The following is a 22,113-nucleotide window of genomic DNA, read 5'->3' as shown; positions in this document are numbered from 1 at the left end:
TGCCCAGCACCAGCCACAGTCCCGCTCCTGATGTGCACTGCCACTTCCGAGAGGAACACCATGGTACCCTGCAGTGTCCACAGTTCCTGCTGCCTCTCTACCATGTGTCAGCATGGGCAAGCATTGCAGAGGGAGGACTGTGTCCCTTGTCACCACCATCAACTTCTGTCCACATCTGTCCACGGGCCAGCTAGTCAGGGGAGTGCTGGAGTCCCTTCACCACCCTGAGGCGGCCAACACCAGACAGAGACGTGCTCGCAGCAGAGGTGGCATCAGCTGTGCTGGAGGAGACCCCCCCACTTCCACTGTAAGGTGAGCTACGCCTGAGCACCTCACAGCCAGAACCTGGACCACACCTCCCTGCTCTGTCAAGTGTCCCGCTTTCGATGCTCTGCAGAGACAATTCCACCAAGGTAAGCACTTTGTCTTCAAATGAAACACAGCTAAAGAAAACGTCTGAGACAACACTATGGTGCCCACCTGGAATTAAAGCCAACACCTATGGGAAATCAGTACCCCAGTGTACATTTTCAGGAGTAAGCTGCTAAGGGCAGACACAGAGGAGATCACCTTCGTTTACCAGATAACCTCAGCAGCTGTGAAAGGACTGTAGAAAACAAGGCAGTGTGCCTCCAAAGGAAAACAACTCTAGGAAAGGACTTAGATGAGGGACTTGCAGGTACAAAACACAAGGTAAGGAATGGAGACTGGGAGATAGTGAAGTACTTGTGCAGCAGAAGAACCTGAGCTCAATCCGCAAGGCCCCTCAGTAATAAAAACGCTGAATGCAAAGGAAGGAAAGTTTCTGATTCAGAGATACACATTCGATTAAAAAAAAAAATCACATTCAAAAATAATAGAACTATACAAAACATAACATTAATTCTCTCAGGTAACACTAAAATATTTTTTAAATTAAATAGACTGATGAATAATTACACTCTGCCTTTTCTTTATAATTTTTTAGAAAAAAAAACAAACTTCTCTAAACAGTTCCATTTTGAAGAAGTTCCATTTTTACATAAACAATTCTGTAAAACAGTCCCATTTTTAACACAAAACAATTCACGAATCACCACAGTTAGTAAAGCATATATGCATACATAAAACTGCATCTTGAACCTAGGTAGAAAAAATACATTTCTCCATTTAAACAATTCCATTTTAACACAAATAATTCTATAAAACAGTTCCAAATCTTCACCATGGATAGAGTCTATATGCATAAGTAAGTTCAAACTGTACCATTGCAATGAAATCATTACTGTCCAACTCATTTCTTAAGTCACAAAATTCAAATAATAAATTCTGGTACCAGCCTTCCAAACATAAAGAAACCTATAACCAAAACCTTTTTGTAGTTTTTAATCTCATTTTTTTTAAGTTCAAAAGTTCAAATAAATTCTGGTACTAGACTTCCACTTCCAAATATGAAGAAATGTTTTACAACCAAAACATGTTTTTTATTTTCTTTTTTTATTAAGAGATTTTCTATTTATTTTACATATCAACCACAGATTCCCCCATCCTCCCTCCTTCCACCCCCAGCCTTCCCACCCACCCCACCCCCCATTCCCACCTCCTCCAAGGCAAGGTCTCCCATAAGGAGTCAGCAGAGCCTGGTATATTCCATTGAAGCAGGTCCAATCTCCTCCTCCCTGCACCAAGGCTGCACAAAGTGTCTCACCATAGGCCCTAGATTCCAAAAAGCAAGCTCATGCACTAGGGACAGGTCCCAGTCCCACTGCCTGGGGGTCCCCTAAACAGTTCACGCTAAACAACTGTCTCACTTATCCAGAGGGCCTAGTCCAGTACCATGGGGGCTTCTCAGCTATTGGTCCATAGTTCATGTGTTTCCACTAGTTTGGCTAGTTGTCTCTGTACTTTTTCTAATCATGGCCTCGATATCTCTTGCTCATATAATCCCTCCTCTCTCTCTCTCGTCGATTGGACTCCTGGAGCTCCAACTGGGACCTGGCAGTGAATCTCTGCATCTACTTCCATCAGTCACTGGATGAGGGTTCTATGATGACAGTTAGGGTATTCAGCTATCCAATCACCAGAGTAGGTCAACTCAGGCACCCTCTTGACCATTGCCAGTAGTCTGTGGTGGAGTCATCCTGTGGATTCCTGGGGACCTCCCTAGTACTCTGCTTCTTCCTATTCCCATGACAACCAAAACTTTTTGCAGTTAATCATTTTAGTTCAAACAAGTGTCTGCAACTTTTGTTCTCAGGCCAGAGACATTTTTAGTTACAGTAGCATTTTTATGGCAGTTTTTCCTTCAGGGTGAGAGCTATTGGTTCCATAAGAGCTGGTTGGTGCAAAGTCCTCTCAAAAGAGACTTTCTTTAGCCATCAAATAAAAACTGCAACATTTTTGCTACTAGCTCAGGTTTTTCTGTGCTGCGTTGATGTTCCATGGATCTCAGCTGCAGATGCCTGGCTCTGGCATCCACCATTCTTACTGAAACTGCTCAGACTGCCAGCTTGCAGTCTGCTAGGGATGCTGTTTTCTGTGTCCCAGATTCCTTCACCATTTACATTTAGCATAGACTCACATTCAACATTTACACTTTTCACAAACTCACATTTAACATATACTTATTTATACTTCTTACAAGCTTATATTCGTAAAGAAATTCTATAGGACTACCTTAGCACATATCTAACTTAGCAAACACCTAAAGATTTCTCAGCATTTACATTATCTTCCAACAAGACAGAGAGTAATTTTCTTTGGACTTCATTTCAAACCCAAAAAAGAGAATTAGAAGAAAAGATAATGAGAAGAAAAACCTTCTAAGGGGCATAATGTATTTTTAAGTGACTTAGCTCTTTGTACAATGTAGTGTTGTTAAGGCTATAATCCTTGGGGTGAAGTTATTTTTTCCCAGTCATCTTTCTCAACAGGCTATCTCAGCCATTCCAGAATCAGCAGAGAATTATCCTATGGTAAATGGCTTCTTAGCTAGGGACTGTCCCTTTACCCAAATTCATAACAGCTTCCCTATGCCATAATTCAGACAAATGTTTCTGTTATGGCAGAACTTTCAGTTTGCTCTACAAAAAAGCTTCACTTCAGAATGAGGGCAAAATTACCATACTGAACTGCTGCAAAGCTCTTAGCAAAAGTTTTGCACAACTATTAGGCAATATACGGCATTTTCTCAAAGGAGTCAAAAGCCAAAAGCTGCACAGATCTGAGCTCCATTTCCTTACAGTTTTTCATAGGAGATGACATTCAACAAACTCTCAATTTTCCACCTTCTTAATTGTTTAAAAGTTGTATTTTAAGTTTACTATGAACGTCATTTTAATTAGAAAAAGCAGTTTTTCCAGGCAATATCCCTATCTTTAGTGGAAAAACTACCTTTCCCAGAATGCATTTCTCTTATCACTGTTATGAGCTACCTTTCGAACTCCATTCCCATAGTTCTTTTCAAGTCCAGGAGTCAACTTCTGGTTTCTTTTTACCAGGCTTGCTTTCATATTGAAAAATCAAGAGTAAACAAGATTTTTCTTTACTATGGGAGGTTTCTTGAGTCAAAAGGTTTCTGGTCTCCCCAAGTTGGCCTTAATAGGTATTTTTCTTTCATCTGATACTGGCCCCGGATCAGAATCACACCTGCCCCATTAGTGTGCACAGAGGCATCCCTGATACTACAACTCCCTCAGGGCTTGTTCATTTGCCCAGCCAGTCAGTGAAAAGGAACAAAAGCATTAAAGCAAACTTCCCTGCAGCTCCTTCAGAGAGACTTTCCCTGATAAATCTGTATCTAGTCCTGCTTGTTTCTTCTTCCCAGATGCAGAGCTTCAGATGCCTCAGGCTGTGACTCTGTTCCTCGGCTAGCTGCTTCTGGAGATAGGAGCTTTTCTCCCTGAATCAGCCTCAAACTCTAGCAGCTTTCCCCAGGTCCTGCACCTTTAGGAGAGGAATCTGTTCCTTCCCTGTTTCTGTTTTCAGGGTCTGTATGGTCTGTGTTCAGACTGAAATCAAGCTTTTGCTTTTTTATCTGGGGAGGTTTTTGTTATCCCTAAGCTCTCATTAGGCCAGGGGTATTTCCCTAACCAGGCCTTTCACCTGAACCAGTTCCCAAGCTGGTTTGTCCGCATATGTTCAGAGCTTATCAGTGGAGGAAACCAAAAGTGTTTGATACAAAGCTTTTCTCAGAAAGGTCTTTTCTCTGATAGAAAAGAACTTTTCTCAGAGAGATTTCTTTTTGCAGCCATGGATGCTGTGCAGCCCCACCTACCAACTCAGGGCTTGCAGGAAGGCTGGCGACTGTGCTGTTCCCACGTGCCTTGACTTTGCTTGTACTATAGCGGTTTTCCCCTGGGTCCTGCACCTTTCTGCCTCGGCTCCACGCTCAAGGAAGCTGACAACCGCAGCAACCCTAGAATCCCTGGAATGCACTCACACTCAAAGGTGCTGGCTAATCGCGTCTCAGTTGTTGGTTAGAAGCGAAGATAAAATGCTGACAGAGAGGCTCTGCATTGCTTCAGGGGATCTTTGTGCCAGGGTGATTATGAGAGACCTTTTCATCCCGATAGACACCTAGAAACAAAGCCCCTGATGTCTCAGCTGCAGCCATGGTTGAAAGGCTTGGCTTTTACCGCTTCTACCATGCCAGCAGTTCCTGCCCCATTTGGCTCAGTGTGGCTCCCCACCAGCACTTTCCCACGTCTATGGAGAGGTTCTAGCTGCAGGGGGATTTTCTAATGGCCTGAAGAGACAGAGCTTAGAAGAGGGATTTTTGGGAACTCAAGCCCTGCCTCCCTCGTTGCGGGGAGGATTTTTAAATTTTCCATTGCTTCCTTCTCACCAGCAGCCCCTACCCCCAGCTCTTTACCTTTTGGGGAGCTGTCCCTGCTTTGGCTTTCTACCTGCACTTTTTTTCGCTAGGCTATAACCATAGGGAACTTCTGGCTGCTGTTTTTTCTGGCTTGAAAGAAAGACAGAACTTAGAGAGGGTATGCCCTGTTCTAAGAGGTTTGTTGTTTTTGCTTAGAGCGAATCACAGGTGATTTCCCATAATACCTCCAGGTGATTCTTATTTTTGTCCTTACACAAAGAAAATCTGAGGGTGAAAGTTCTGAAAGGCTTTTTAGTTTTTTAGAGAGAGATAAAGTTTTTTTTCTAAGAAAGCTTTTAGTTTGAGTGAGAAACTCAAGTTTTCCCAAAACTTCTGTTCTCTAAACTTTTTGGTTTCGTGGCCAGGAGAAAACTAATTCTGTTGGTGAGGTGTTATACAAGTTTTCTCAGGCACTGCTGATGGAGCAGAGTTCATCTGTCCACATCTGCTACAGGAGAAATCTCTTTCCTCTGCTGCTTGAACTTAGCATTTCAGCTGTCCCCAGGGCAAAAGCTTTAATTAGGAATCTTTTATCTGCCTGATAAACTCAAAGAGGATAGATTTTTTTTTTTCCCAGTTTGCATTCATAGCCCCAAAGTTAGAAAATTAAAGCCTTAGTTTCCCTGGCTAGTTGCCTATCTTATCCTAAGTTTTCTTTATGCTATTTTTCTAATCTTTTTCTACACTACCTTACTCTCCTAAGTTTTTCCTACACTATACATCTATTTCCTACTTTCCTTATTTTTCATAGATAGAAATTAAGAGAGAGACAGAAAGAGAGAAATCTTGAAAGAGAAGATTCTACACTGTGGCCTTATTCTCGGACATCCTTCCAGTCTGTTTTTTGTTTTTTGTTCTCTCTCTCTCTCTCTCTCTCTCTCTCTCTCTCTCTCTCTCTCTCAGATAAAACCCCCTGCCCCATTTAACTTTTTTCACTAAAAAACTGGACGGAGCCCTCTTCTTTAAGTGGCAGGGCCTCCTACTACTTTCACCAAGCAGTCTGGATAAATACATATTTTTTTTTTCTTAATCCCTGTTCAGGCGCCATCTGTGGCGTGCCACCCCTCACCCCTACATTTCCCCAGAATACTTTTGAGTAGAAACAGCAGGAAATATTAGTTAGAAGGACAGAGGGGAGAGAAATAGATAGAAAATACAGGATAGCCTCGAGAGGGCTTGGATCCTAATCTATCGGGCCTTGACTGTCTCTGCCCTAGGGTATTTAAAGGAATGCCAAGGGATTGAGCAAAAGACCTCCCCCCAGCACAGCTAAGTGCAGACCATCTCAGACACTCACACTCAGGCCAGTGGTCCAATCATCCTCTCTATGCAGACTTGCTGGGTAAAGCCAATAGGAAACCTAAAAATGGGCTCCAACACTTAGCCACCAGGGAAATGCAAATCAAACTGACTTTGAGATTCCATCCTTACACCTGTCAAAATGGCTAAGATCAAAAACACAAGTGACAGCTCATGTTGGTGAGGATGTGGAGCAAAGCAAACACTCCTATTGCTGGCGAGAGTCCAAACTGGTATAGCCATTTTGGAAATCAATGTGGTGGTTTCTCAGAAAATTGGGAATCAATCTACCTCAAGACTTGGCTGTACCACTCCTGGGTGTACACCCAAAGTATGCTCCACTATACCCTAAAGACACTTGCTCAACTATGTTCATGGCAGCTTCATTCATCATCGCCCAAAGCTGGAAACCACCTAGACATTCATCAGCTGAAGAATGGATAAAGAAAAATGAACACAGTGGAGTATTACACAGCTATTAAAAACAATGGCATCATGAAATTTGCTGTCAAATAGAAGGAACTAGAAAAGATCACCTTGAGTGAGGAAACCCAGACCCAGAAAGACAACATGGCAGGTACTCATTTGTAATTGAATATTAGCCATAAAGTAAAGGAGAATCATGCTATAATCCACAGACCCAGAGAAGCTAAGTAACATGGAGGGCTCAAGTGGGGGTGGGGCATGGGAGTAGGGTGTATGTGAATCTCATTGTGAAGGGAAAATAGAATAGACATTGATGGTGGATGGGGGAGGGGTCTGGATGGGGGTGGGTGGGGATGGGAACAGGAAGCATCAGATGGGGGAGGGGGAAGGAGAGAGTACTGGGAAAGACAGTTGGAATTGGGGGGCTGTAGTAGGATAGGCCCATAGGATCAAGGAAATTGACTCAAACCAGTTGCCAAGACATGCACATAACATATTTCCTTATGAGTCAATCTGAAGTCTGCCTGAAGGCCTAGCAACAGGTGCTGTCAAGAGTTCCTGGTTGCTGTCAGAGTTCCTGATCACTGTCAGAGTTCCTGATCATGCCCAGCTAATGAGGGAAGACCACACAATGCCACCAGATTGTGACACAGACTGGGTGCTGGGGGGAAGGAATATAAGGCCTTCACTGTTATTGAATAAACAAGTTTGTTGTTTGCCCTCAATTGACTCCAGTGTGTATGCCATTGCTGCTGCACCTTCTCACCCCTCCCACCAAGGGAGTCGATAGAATCAAGCAAGAGAGGGCATCTCTGGGGAGAGCTAGAAACTTAGTGCAATGGAAACTCCCAGGAATCTATGAAGCTGACCCTACCTAAGACTCCTAGCAATGGGGGATATGGAGCCTGAACTAGCCATCTCCTATAACCAGGCAAGACCTTCAGTGGAGGGACTGGAACACCCACCCAGCCACATAACCTGTAACCTACAATCTGACCTGCCTACAAGATGTGCTGGAGTAAAGGTGGCACAGAAATTGTAGGAGTGGCCAACCAGTGACTGGCCCAGCTTGAGATCCATACCACAAAAGGGGTTCCTCCCCTGACACTGCCTGGAGGGTCAGGACCCAGAGGCTGGACACCCCAAAGACCTAGGTTAGAACCAAACAGGACTGGCAAAAAAAAGTCAATGAAATGATTCCTAATGATACTCTGCTATACTCATAGACCAATCATCATCAGAGAGGCTTACCCCAGCAGCTGATGGAAGCATATGTAGAGACCCACAGCAAAGCATTAGGTGGAGCTTGGAGAATCCTGCAGAAGATGCAGGATGTTGCAGGATATTTGTTTACAATGTGTGAAGATATGCCATTATGATTGGTTTAATAAGGAGCTGAATGGCCAATAGTAGAAAGGAGAGAATAGGTGGGACTTCCAGGGAGAGAGGGGAACTCAGGATGAATCTAGGTGCACAGGAGATGCCAGCAAGACACTGAGGAAGGCGGACATACATTATGGAGGAAAAAAAAAGAGCCATGTGGCAAAACATAGATTAATAGAAACAGGTTAACTTGAGTTATAAGAGCTAGTCAGTAACAAGCCTAAGCTAAAGGCCAAGCTTTCATAATTAATAATCAGTCTCTGTGTCATTATTTGGGGCTGGCAGCTGAAAAGAAGTCTGACTACAAGGGAGGAAGGATTGTAGGAGCCAGAGGGGTCAAGGACATCACAAGAAAACCCACAGAATCAACTAATCTGGACCTAGGGTCTCATAGAGACTGAACCTACAACCAGGGAGACTGTATAGGGCTGCCCTAGGCACTCTGCACACATGTTATAGTTGTGTAACTCAGTCTTCTTATGAGACATCTAACAGTGGGAGCAAGAGTTGTCTCTGACTCTGTTGCATACCTATGAACACCTGATTTTTGAAAAAGAAGCCAAAACTGTACAATGGAAAAAAGAAAGCATCTTCAACAAATGGTGCTGGCATAACTGGATGTGAACATATAGAAAACTGCATATAGATCCATATCTGTCACCATGAACAAAATTCAAGTCCAAATGGATCAACGACCTCAACATAAATCCAGTTATACTGAACCTGATAGAAGAGAAAGTAGGAAGTAGTCTTGAACACATTGGCACAGGAGATCACTTCCTAAATATAACACCAGTAGCACAGACACTGGAAGCAACAATTAATAAATGGGACCTCACCAGGTGGTGGTGGTGCACTCCTTTAATCCCAGCACTTCAGAGGCAGAGCCAGGTGGATCTCTGTGAGCTTGAGGCCAGCTTGGGCTACAGAGTGTGTCGTTGTAACCAACCGTCTTATTAAATAAGAAACACAGAAACAATGTAAAAGAGAAAGCCGAGAGGTCAGAGCTCAGAGCTAAAATCTCACCCTTCCTCCTGCTGTCCCAGCTTCGCGAAAGAGACCTACTTCCTGTCGGTTCATTTTTTTATAGTATGTTGTTCTGCCTTCTCATTGGTTGTAAACCCAAACACATGACTGCCTCGTCACTGTCTGAATGTACAGCCCCCTAGGTCTTAAAGGCATATGTCTCCAATGCTGGCTGTATCCCTGAACACACAGAGATCTTATGGGATTAAAGGCGTGTGCCACCATCGCCACACTCTTGCTATGGCTCTAATAGCTCTGACCCTGAACACACAGATATCTATGGGATTAAAGGCGTGTGCCACTACCGCCACACTCTTGCTATGGCTCTAATAGCTCTGACCCCCAGACAACTTTATTTATTAACATACAATCAAAATAATAATTCAGTACAATTAGATTACCACCACAAGAGTGAGTTCCAGGACAGGCTCCAAAGCTACACAGAGAAACCCTGTCTCCAAAAAAAAAAGTAAATAAATAAATAGAACCTCTTAAAACTGAGAAACTTTTGTAGGGCAAAGGACACGGCCAATAAGACAAAACTACAGCCTACAGAATGGTAAAAGATCTTCACCAACCCCACATCTGACAGAGGGCTGATCTCCAAAATATATAGAATTCAAGAAACTAGACATCAAAATACCAAAAAATGGGCTACAGAACTAAACAGAGAATTCTCAACAGAAGAATCTCAAATGGCTGAGATCCATTTAAAGACATTTTCAACATCCTTAGTCATCAGGGAAATGCAAATCAAAACGACTCTGAGATACCATCTTACACCTGTCAGAATGGCTACAATCAAAAACACAGAAGACAGCTTATGTTGGAGAGGATGTGGAGCAAGGGGAACACTCCTCCACTGTTGGTGGGAATGCAAGTTTGTACAGCCACTTTGGAAATCAGTATGGCTGTTTCTCAGAAAATTGGGAATCAATCTACCGCAAGACCCAGCTATATCACTCTTGGGCATATACCCAAGGAATGCTCAATTACACCACAAGGACACTGAACTATGTTCATAGCATCATTATTTGTAACAGCCAGAACCTGGAAACAACCTGGATGCCCTCAACTGAAGAATAGATAAAGAAAATGTGGTACATATACACAATGGAGTATTTATTAGTCAGCAGTAAAACACAATGACATCATGAAATTTGCAAGCAAATGGATGAAACTAGAAAATATCATCCTGAGTGAGGTAACCCAAACTCAGCAGGACAAACATGGCATGTACTCACTCATAAGTGGATACTAGATGTAAAGTAAAGGATAACCAGACTACAACTCACAGCTCCAGAGAAGCTAGCTAACAAGGAGGACCCTAAGAGGGACACATAGATAGCCCAGCGAAGGAGAAATAGATGAGATCTACATGAGCAAACTGTGGTTGAGGGGTAACAGAGGGCAAGGAATGGGGGACGAGAACATAAGGGAATAGGAGGTTCGAGTTGGAACAGGGACAGAGAGGGAGAGCAAGGAAAGAGATATCATGATAAATGAAGACATCATGGGAATAGGGAGAAACAGGGTGCTAGAGAAGTTCTCAGGAATTCACAAGGATGGCCCCACCCGTCAAGAGAGTGACTGAACTGGCCTATTCCAGTAATCAGAATAGTGAATATCCTAACTGTCATCATAGAGCCTTCACCCAGTTACTGATGGAAGCAGATGCAGAGAGCCATGGCCGGGTAACAGGGTGAGCTCCAGGGAGTCCAATCAATGAGAGGAGGGATTCTATGAGCAAGGGACATTGAGATCATGATGGGAAAATGTACAGAGATAGCCAGCCACACTAGTGGAAACCCATGAATTGTGGACCAATAGCTGTGGAGCCCCCATGGGACTGGACTAGGCCCTCTGGATAGGTGAGACAGTTGTTTAGCTTGAACTGTTTGGGGCAATGGGATTGGGATCCATCCCTGGTGCATGAGCAGGCTTTTTGGAGCCTAGTTCCTATGGTGAGTCACCTTGCGCAGCCTTGGACCTGCGCAACTGAATGTACCGGGCTCTGCTGACTCCTCGTGGGAGACCCTGCCTTGGAGGAGGTGGGAATGAAGAGTGGGAAGGGGAGGGAAGGCTGGAGGGGCAGGAGGAGAGGGGGATATGTGGTTGGTATGTAAAATGGATAGAATTTATTTATTATAATAGTTTAATATAAAAAAAAGAAAAACACAAATCTTTATCAAAAGCCTGTTAGAACTGACAAATGAATTCAGTAAAGAATCAGGGCACATTATTAACATACAAAATCCAGTAGCTTTTCTATGTGTGAAGAATGAATATTTTGGAAAGAAATCTCATTGACAACAGCTTCATAAAAAATAAACTTAACCAATGAAATAATAAGTGTGCCAAAGAAATTTTGAAACATTTGGACTACCCACCTTCATAAATTATAAAAACATAAAAAATGTCTACACCACCCAAATTAATATATTTTAGTGTGGTCCCCATCACAATGCCAATGATAGTATCCACTTTAAGCCATAGATATCAGCAATGACTTTCTGAAAAAGACTCCACTAGCATAGGAAATAATTCCAGGAATTGACAAATAGGATTACATGAAATTAAAAAACTCATGCAGAATGAAGGAAACAATTAGGAGTGTAGAAAGACAGCCTACAAACTCTCAATTTACATATCAGACAGGGGACTAATATCTACCATCTACATATAACTCCCAAAACCAAACACTGTAAAACTCCCTAATCAATCAATGAGCTAATGACAGTTCTAAAGGAAGAAATACAAACAACCAATACATATTTGAAAATCATTCAACATCTTTAGTTGTCAGGGAAATATAAATTAAAACTACATTGAAGAGTTAAGCGTGGTGGCATATACCTTTAATACTAGCACCGAGAGGCAAAGGCAAGTGGATCTTTGTGGATTCCAGGCCAGCAAGGGCTACACAGTGAGACTCTGTCTCTAAACAAACAAACAAACAAACAAAGACCCAAAACAAACTGCAACACTGAATGTGCGTGTTGTGGTACACACCTCTACTCCCAACATTCTGGAGGATTCAGCCTGGGCAACAGCAAATTCAAGGCCAGCCTGGACTACATGAGACCCTGCCTCAAAAGCAAACTAAACTACATCGATATGCCATCTCATCCCAGTCAGCGGGCAGCCGTCAGGAAGGCAAACAATAAAGGATGGCAAAGATGCAGAGAAAGAAGGAGCCTGGTGCATTGCTGGTGGGGATGTCCACTGATGCAGCCACCACAGAAATGAGTTGGGATGGCTCTCATAAAGCCAAAAGCGGAGCCACAGTGCCATCCAGCAACACCACTCCTGGGCACACACCCAAAGATTCTAAGTCTACAAACAGCATACCACAGAAATACCACGTCCATAGTTAGAGTCATACTCTTCACTTGGCTGAGACATGAAATCACTGTAGAGGTTCTTCAACAAGTGAAAGGATAAAGAAATCATGGTGCATATACACAATAAAATTGTATTCAGCTGTAAAGCAGAATAAGATGGTGGTATCTGTAGGGAAATGAACAGAACTAGGTGTGTGACAGTTGTGTAGCTTGGTCTTCTTGTAGGACTCCTAACAGTGTCTCTGACTCTGTTCCCTGTGCTTGGGACCCTTCCCTCCTACTGGGTTGCCTCACCCAGCCTTAATAGGGTAGGAGGTGGCTAGTCTTACTGTAACTTGATATACCATGGCTAGCTGATATACATGGGAGGGCTGCCTTTTTATGAAGAGAAAGGAGGAGTGGATGGGGGGAAGTTGGGGGAGGGGCTGGGAGGAGAGCAGGAGGGAGAGGAAACTGAGATAAGGGCTGAAAATTAATTAATTAACTAATTAGTATTTTAAAAAAGGAAGCAGTAAAAGAAATATTGCTTGCATTCTCTCACATACTGTTACTAAAATTTCGTCTCTGGGGAAGACATAAATAACATCTACTCCCTCTCCAAAGATCTACAAAATGAGATATGATTCCATCAAAGTTCACCCAGGAGAACCAATGAATTTATTAGACAGAGCAACGGATGGGGGTTCCAGGCAGGTGCACAGTTGACCTTAAAGCAGCCACACCGGAAGGTTTCCACCCAGGAGGGTTGATGGGCTCCCTGTGGCTGTGTATGTGGAGCTCCCTCCCTCCATCCTCCCCCACTTGGATCACCTAGCCCTTCCCCCAAGAAAAATGGGAAATTAAGGCACAGTTGCATAACACTCTGCTGGAAGGCTGGATACTTAGGTAAGGGTCTCATCCTTCTCAGCCATTCAGTGCTGGCTAGTTTTTAGCATTAACTCAATACAGGTTAGAGTCGTAAAAGAGGGAACCTCTAATGAGAAAATGCTCCCACTAGATTGGCCTGTGGACAAGCCTGTGGTTCATTTTCTTGACTGATAATTGATGTGGGATGGCCCAGGTCACTGTGGGCAGTTCCACCCCTCGGCAGGTAGTCCTGGTTGCTACAAGGAAGCAGGCTGAGCAAGCCACAAAGAGTGAGCCACTAAGTAGCATCCCCCATGGCTTCTGCTTCAGTTCCTGCCTCCAGGTCCCTGCCCTGAGTTCCTTTCGTGATAGGCTGTGATGTAGAACCATAAGCTTGAAATAAACCCTTCCCTCCCAAGTTAGTCATGGTGTTTTCTTTTTTTTTTTTTTTTTTTTTTTTTTTTTTTTTTTTTTTTCTAGGTTTAAATGTATTTATTTTTAGATCATAAAGGATATTATTTTGAATTTCAGCCTGCCTTTCTTTTTTTTTTTTGTGATATATATTTTTTATTTTACAATACCATTCAGTTCTACATATCAGCCATGGGTTCCCCTATTCTCCCCCCTCCCACGCCCTCCCCTTACCCCCAGCCCACCCTCCATTCCCACCTCCTCCAGGACAAGTCCTCCCCCGAGGACTGTGATCGACTTGGTAGAATCAGTCCAGGGAGGTCCAGTCCCTTCCTCCCAGACTAAGCCAAGTGTCCCTGCATAAGTTCCTGGTTTCAAACAGCCAACTCATGGAATGAGCACAGGACTTGGTCCCACTGCCTAGATGCCTCCCAAACTGATCAAGCCAATCAACTGTCTCACCTATTCAGAGGGCCTGATCCAGCTGGGAGCCCCTCAGTCTTTGGTTCATAGTTCATGTGTTTCCATTCATTTGGCTATTTTTTTTTCAATAATTGAGTAAAACTGAGATTTATTATATGCCACAGTCGTCCTAGGGACCTCCATGCTATATATATAGCCTCTATGGTTCTATGGGTTGTGGTCTGATTGTTCATTTTATATCTAGAATCCACCAATGAGTGAGTACATACCATAACTGTCTTTCTGGGTTTGGGTTACCTCACTCAGGATGATTTTTTCTAGTTCCATCCATTTGCCTGCAAATTTCATGCTTTCATTGTTTTTCTCTGCTGAGTAGTACTCCATTGTGTATATGTACCACATTTTTTTCATCCATTCTTCCGTTGATGGGCATCTAGGTTGTTTCCAGGTTCTGGCTATTACAAATAGTGCTGCTATGAACATAGCTGAGCATGTATCTTTATGGTATGTATCAGCATTCTTTGGGTATATGCCCAAGAGTGGGATGGCTGGGTCTTGAGGTAGTTCGATTCCTAATTTTCTGAGAAACCGCCATACTGATTTCCATAGTGGTTGTACAAGTTTACATTCCCACCAACAGTGGAGGAGTGTTCCCTTTGCTCCACATCCTCTCCAACATTGGTTGTCATTGGTGTTTTTGATCTTAGCCATTCTAACAGGTGTAAGGTGGTATCTCAGAGTCGTTTTGATTTGCATTTCTCTGATGATTAAGGATGTTGAGCATTTCTTTAAATGTCTTTCAGCCATTTGTAGTTCTTGTTTTGTGAATTCTCTGTTTAGCTCTTTAGCCCATTTTTTAATTGGACTGTTCAGTGCTTTGATGTCTAGTTTCTTGAGTTCTTTATATATTGTGGAGATCAATCCTCTGTCAGATGTGGGGTTGGTGAAGATCTTTTCCCAATCTGTTGGCTGTCTTTTTGTCTTATTGACTGTGTCTTTTGCCCTGCAAAAGCTTCTCAGTTTTGAGAGGTCCCATTTATTAATGGTTGTGCTCAGGGTCTGTGCTGTTGGTGTTTTATTTAGGAAATGGTCTCCGGTGCCAATGCGTTCAAGAGTGCTTCCTATCTTCTTTTCTATTAAGTTTAGTGTAACTGGATTTATGTTTAGGTCTTTGATCCACTTGGACTTGAGTTTTGTGCATGGTGACAGATATGGATCTATTTGTAATCTTTTACATATTGACATCCAGTTATGCCAGCACCATTTGTTGAAGATACTTTCTTTGTTCCATTGTATAGTTTTGGCTCCTTTGTCAAAAACCAGGTGTTGATATGTGCATGGATTAATGTCAGGGTCTTCAATTCGATTCCATTGGTCCGTATGTCGGTTTTTATACCAGTACCAAGCTGTTTTTATTACTATAGCTCTATAGTAGAGTTTGAGGTCCGGGATGGTGATGCCTCCAAGGGTTGCTTTATCGTATAGGATTCTTTTAGCTATCCTGGGTCTTTTGTTTTTCCATATAAAGTTGAGTATTTTTCTTTCCAAGTCTGTGAAGAATTGTGTTGGGATTTTGATGGGGATTGCATTGAATCTGTAGATTGCTTTTGGTAAGATTGCCATTTTTACTATGTTAATCCTACCTATCCATGAGCATGGGAGATCCTTCCATTTTCTGATATCTTCTTCAATTTCTTTCTTTAGAAAGGCTTCTGCTTCAGTTCCTGCCTCCAGGTCCCTGCCCTGAGTTCCTTTCGTGATAGGCTGTGATGTAGAACCATAAGCTTGAAATAAACCCTTCCCTCCCAAGTTAGTCATGGTGTTTTCTAACAGCAATAGCAATTTCTTAGACACCTTCCATCAGAAGGAAGATGAACAGGCAAAGACCCAGCTGGGATGGTTGGGAGCAGCCCAGGCAGAGACCTGTAGGTAGTGGCAGTTTGGCTCAGAAGGTAGTCCTGTACCACACGTGCAGAATCTAGGTAGGTGTATCTATGTGTGTAGGTTATGAAATAGAAAGTGGAGATTGTGAAAGGAGAGGAAGTCCATAGCAAGACAGAAAGTCATTGCATATATGGGAAACGAAAGAAGGAAAGTCTGAATGGAGAGAAGCAGAGAACCATAGTAGTTTATCACAGGAGGAGAAAAGCCACTAATGCAGCAGCCCAGCTATGCCTGTAAACATAAAGAAAAACAAAAATTTACAAATGCAGCCGAAAAGGGAACTTTCATTCACTGCTGGTAGGAATACATTTTACTGTTAGGATTGTGGAGAACAGGATAGCTATTCCTCAAAAAGCTGAAACTAGAATCATCATATGACCCAGTTAATCCACTTCTGCATATATATCCAGTGGACATGAACGCAGCGAGCGTGGTTGGCTAATCCAGCTGGGAGGAGGAGCCTCAGCTGGGGAACTGCCTCCACCAGTTGATGAATGGGCATGTCTGTGGGGCATTTTCGTGATTCGTGATTGGTATGGGAGGGCCAGTGTGGGTGGGGCTGCCCCCAGGCAGGTGGGACTGAGTTGTATAAAAAAACAGGCGGAGCAAGCCATGGAAAGCTAACCAGTAAGCAGCATTCCTCCATGGCCTGTTTCGGGTACTGCCTCTGCATTCCTGCCTTGGTTTTCCTTGATGATGGACTAAAACCTGTAAGCCAAAACAACCCCTTTCTCCCACAAGTTGGTTATGGTCGGTGTTTTAGAACATCAACAGAAAAGTAAATGAGAGAGCATACAAAATATTTCCCCACATGTCCATGCTTCATTCAGGATTATTCATAAGATCTAAGCAGTACAGTCAGCCTAGATGTCAGTCAATAGAAAAATGCATAAAGAAATGTGCTATATTTAATAGTGGAATAGTGTTCAGTTATAAAGAAGAATGAAAGAAATCTAGGCATGTAGCATAGTGCCAGAATGCATGCCTAACCTAAGTTTGATGTCCAGTAATATAAGAAGAAAAAATGCCGAGAAAATGAAGCCATCGTTTGCAGCAAAATGGATGAGCGGGTGGATATTAAGTGAGGTAAGCCCGACAGAAATATGAGTGCTGCATGCCCTCACTTGTGTGGAGCTAGACCTGACCACCTGCACATAGAGTAGGGATTACTAGAGATTGGGAAGGGTTTGTGAGGGGATGGGCAAGGGTGGCACCCTGTCAATATGTAGGATGGAATGTGCTAATAAAAATGAACAATCAATATGGCCATAACAACCAACACTTCCTGTTCCACATATGTAATTCCAGAGGTAAATTTAACTTCCCTTTGTACTCAGAAACTTGTTCCCAACCCAACCTGTCCCATACCTACCTATTCAGAACCATGGGAACTTGTCCTAGTTTGGGATTTCTATTAATCCTTCTCATGCATAGCCTGAGTTTTGCTGGTCTCTCTGCAGGATGCCGATGGCTCAGAGAGAAAGAGCCACACCGTAGCTGGTAGATATCACTTTTGTCAAGGCAGATAGATGTTGCTTCCAGCTCTCCAGTGTCAAATGCTGTAACACAAGCCTCAAGGCTGACGCTTGAAACTGATGTGGAATAATACCTTATCTACCGATCTATATTTTATAGTTTCAATGAGAAACTTCTTTTACACATCATAAAGTGTAAAATGATTTGAATTTATTTTAAAAATACACTGTAACAAGAGTTCATAAGTTCTGTGCGCCAGTCTGAATGTTAACCATTGAGAAGTAGATGCCTTTCTGTGCCAGCAGCTGCTGGTGGGTGCCATGCTCCTTGACCTTGCCGTTCTGAATCACCACGATCAAGTCTGCGTTCTGGATGGTGGACAGGCGATGAGCGATCACAATGCAGGTGCGGCCCTCCCTGGCTTTGTCCAGGGCTTCCTGGACAACCTGTTGAAAGGTCAAGAGAGCTTTGTACTGATAGCTGCAGCAACAAGTGTGAATATCCTATGACAGTTAAAGTTTTGCCCTCCTGGTAACATCAACGGTCATAATCCTTTTTCTAATCTGTTTGAACTTGGCTTTATGCATGTGTATTTTATAGAGCTGCCATTGTAATCTACATTGTTGTGTTTGACCTTGTAATTATACTAGAAACAGGCTCCCACGATACAAATGACCCTTGCAATTTTTTAAACTTTCTGACTACTTGCCATATCAACTTATTTGCCCCCCCCCCTTTTTTGCCCTTTTCAGTTTTACATTACAGTTAATGTACCAAAATTATGATTTTTTACAGCTTTTTCCTTTTGGAATGCTTGTTTTATGTTTAGGAAATAGTTGTACATATTTAGAAAAATTGGAATTATAATTCTATTACTTTAAAACAAACACATCTAAATCTAGTGTTTGCTTTCCCGTGTCTGCTTTTCTCGTCCCTCCTTTCACCAGGTTTGTAGGACAGGTGGAGGCAGACCTTTTCACTCTCGGTATCCAGAGCCGACGTGGCTTCATCCAGCAGCAGGACCTGTGGCTGTCTGATGAGGGCGCGAGCGATTGCAATCCTCTGTTTCTGGCCTCCCGAGAGCTGAGTCCCCTTGTCTCCGACTCTCGTTCTGTATTTCTGCAAGTTTGTCATCAATAAAGGTAATACAGTTCTAAGCCAGTTGTTTTTACAAGGACAAAAATTAAAGTCAATGGACATTTCTATAGTCAGATGTTTGTGTTTTTAACAATGCATTTTCAGCTCCAGAGAATGTTTGCCTTCAAAACTGAACTAGAACACAGTGTCTTTAGTTTTTAATGGTATTCTGTCACAAGAATTTGAGGTATTTCAAATTCCTGCCATTCACATTAGTACCATTTTATCTGATTTCAGTGGAATCACAGCTTAGACTTATAAAGTCTTAGTCTTACACAGCTTAGACTTTGGTTTTTTTATTTTGCAATTTGAAGTAACCAGACGACCTATGTAGAAACTAGTTTATTCTCTTTTAATAGCTTGATAATATCTACTTAAATGTTTATTAAGTATTATACTACACAATACAAAAGAGAAGAGAAGAATGGGGGATCAGATGGAAGGAAGATTTTCTTTTTAAAAAGAGGAGATAAATAAAGAAAAGAAATATTTGCATACAGTAGGAGGCTGGCTTTAGGGAAGCTCTCAGGCTGGGGAGAGTGCATGGTGACAGGTGCATATTTAGTTGGCATCTTTGCAAAGCTCAGGGTGATGCACACCATGCAAATTCATCTCCCAAGATTCAGTGTCAAAACCAGGTTAGAATGTGAAGGTTTAGAGTTTCCCTGTCTACAGTCACCACTACTGGATTGAGGTCAGGGTCTGGGCACCAAATGTTGCTAAGAAAGTCATCACAGAGAGTCTTAAAGTCATTTGTGTGACTCACTTCTAATTCCCCGCAGCATAGAATGGGAAGATTAAACTCTTCTGCAGAAGATGGCTTGAGTTCTGGATGAATTCATAATGAATTGCATCTACCATCACCCTAATGGAAGTTATCTTGCCACAATTCTATATGGTGCGAACAATATGCAACCAGAATAGACCACACCCTGAAGGTAAGATGTAAAAGTCTCCAAAGCTGGAAAACGTCTTCCAGACAGGGATGTGCAGACTTGACATCAGAAGTGAGATGCATGAATGGAAAATAAATTCAATCTCACTACAATTAAAAATCCTGTTCTGTAGAGGAGGTGCCTGGTCTCACTGCACGTTGATATACCATGGTTGGCTGATATCCATAGGAGGCCCGCCTGTATCTGAAGAAAAACAGTGGAGGAGGAGTGGATGGAGCTGGAGGGGAGTGAGGGAGAAGGGGGATGAAAATTCTGTTCTGTAAAGTGTCTGTTTAAAATAATAGAAAACCAAATTATAGGCTGAGGAAAATATTTATGAAACATATCTAAAAGTAATTAGAATAAATAAAAGACTCAGAGCTCAACAGTAAACAAAAATAGAAATTTGTAAAAAAAAAAAATAGAGAGAGACATTTTACCAAAGAGATGTTATAGCTACAGATACATATTAAACAACAGAAAACCTCACTGTTCCTTTAGTAAACACATATGAGGACTACCATGATATGTCTTACATTCCTCTCAAAATGTTGCAAATAAAAATCTCATGGCCCCTCACCAGCTGCAGCACATGGGAGAATGGGCATAGTACCTCAACTGGGCAGCATGTAAGAGCTGACCCTGCTGGCGGGGCACAGGTGAGCCAGGCCCATGGGCCTGAGAGCAGGAGAGCTGCCCCTCCCCCCTCCCTTGTATGCATGGGATGGCAAAGGTAAGGGAAATATGCCCTCCCCTGCCCCTTGCAACCTGGGACAGATGGGACAGCCAATCTGGGGTGAGTGTGTGTGTGAAAACAGAAGAGCTGGCTCTGCCCCTCTCCAAGAGCAGCAATCTGGAGAGCAGGCGCTGCATCAACACAGTAGAGCTGGCCCTGGTGGTGTGAGTGCAGGTGAGCTGGACCCACAGGTGTGAGAGCAGGAGATCTGGCCTGGCTCCTTGCTGTCTGCTGCATTGGGTGAGCTAGCTGAGGCAGTGCTGGAGAGCTCACTCAGTTGGTGACAATGAGGGAAAGCTGGCAGGCTGACCAACCCAGCTACCACCTAGGCCCAGAACCAGAACTATGAGGTAGCCCACCCCAACATCCACCTCATCTATGAAATGCTGGAGTATGTGAAGGGGCCAGATCTCCAGATTCAAAGCTGTAGGATCTCCATGACACAAGGCAACAACAGGATATCTAAGCAAAGTCCCACTGAGGGCCAGTATTGAGGGTGCAGCAGAAGCCAGAGGCCTCAAACCAGACCAATGACACATTGCAATGAACACTCACAAGTAAAGATGTTTGGACTAAGGGTGTACTGTGGGATGCACTGGGCCATACTACAGCTTCCATGCTGAGACTTTTAAAATTTGTTTTTGTTTATTTGTTTTTGTTTATACTTTTAAATTTTGTGGGGTTCTTTTCAGAGGGGGAGGCTGCAAGTGCAGAGGGTGGAAGTGAGGGGACTGGGAGATGAGTGGGATCGGGATGCATGATGTGAAATCCACATAGAATCTATACAAACTTAAAAAAATCTCATAGCCATACTAAATGCTGGCAAGTCTTTAGAATCTGCATCCCTCACATCACTGGGAGGGCTGTAAATGGTAGTTACAGGAAAACACTTTGTGTGTTGTTTTGTAGCCAAACATGCAATTATCATATATGTCAACAATTGTACTGCTGGGTGTTTATTCCAGAAATATTAGAACCTAGGTTCCTATAAGACATCAATACTCAGGAATTTATAAGCTCACATTTAGATTAACTGTGGTAAGCTTCTTCAGGAGAAAGGTAAACCTGCCATTTGGCCATGCATGAAATGCCACTTAGCAAATAAAAGGGAGTGGCTGATAAATGCTTCAGATAGGTGCTGAGTGAGAACCTGGCCCCAAAAGTTGACACTCTGTGTGTATATAATATGCCTACAATGAAAAGTGGTGTAAACTGAGAACAGATTAGTATTGCCAGAAGTGTGGAGACTGAAGTGGGAGGGAGTGGTACATGAATGGAAAGATGGCAGCATGAGGATTTTCATGTGATGGAAACGCTCTGTTATCTAAAGAGTTAGTACAAGAATGTGCACCCACACTGCAGTTTCACAAAATCTGTACCCCTGCTGCACATGACGCATACCTGCACTGTAGCCACACACACATGCATGCACGCATGCACGCATGCACGCTCACACACACTGAGTAAACTGGTCTGGATAATACCTATAGTATAGTACCAATGTCAGCATCCTGGTTACTGTGGTATTACAGTTCTGAAAGAGGTTAACTACTGGGGATGTCTTTCTGTATGCTGTGAATGTGTTGCTCTGATTGGTTGATAAATAAAACACTGATTGGCCAGTAGCCAGGCAGGAAGTATAGTATAGGCTGGATAAGCAGAGAGGAGAATGCTGGGAAGTGGAAGGCTGAGTCAGGAGTCACCAGCCAGACACAGAGGAAGTGAGATGTAAAAGTACTTGTAAGCCACAAGCCATGTGACAACTTACAGATTAATAGAAATGGGTTAATTTAAGATATAAGAACTAGATAGCAAGAAGCCTGCCACAGTCATACAGTTTATAAATAATACAAGCCTCTGTGTGTTTACTTG

The 22,113-nt window shown here is 42.9% G+C and overlaps 1 protein-coding gene across 3 annotated transcripts in view; it reads right to left on the bottom strand.

Annotated features, from left to right (window-relative positions):
• Positions 1-17,621: 17,621 nt before the first annotated feature.
• The window catches only part of LOC107402876 (phosphatidylcholine translocator ABCB4), a 53,769-nt gene continuing 49,277 nt past the window's right edge, over positions 17,622-22,113 (bottom strand). For all 3 annotated transcript variants that reach the window (XM_076566299.1, XM_076566300.1, XM_076566302.1), the window contains 2 exons: positions 18,406-18,552; positions 17,622-17,879 (listed from right to left, as the gene is read on the bottom strand). In XM_076566299.1, coding sequence (XP_076422414.1) covers positions 17,673-17,879; positions 18,406-18,552 — 354 coding nt within the window. In that variant the 3' untranslated portion in view covers positions 17,622-17,672. The remainder of the gene's footprint in view (positions 17,880-18,405; positions 18,553-22,113) is intronic.

Source organism: Peromyscus maniculatus, chromosome 3 (assembly GCF_049852395.1).
Source record: "Peromyscus maniculatus bairdii isolate BWxNUB_F1_BW_parent chromosome 3, HU_Pman_BW_mat_3.1, whole genome shotgun sequence".
In the NCBI taxonomy this organism is placed as follows: Eukaryota; Metazoa; Chordata; class Mammalia; order Rodentia; family Cricetidae; genus Peromyscus; species Peromyscus maniculatus.
Note: the sequence above shows the minus strand (reverse complement) of the source record. Positions and strands in the feature narration are given on the sequence as shown.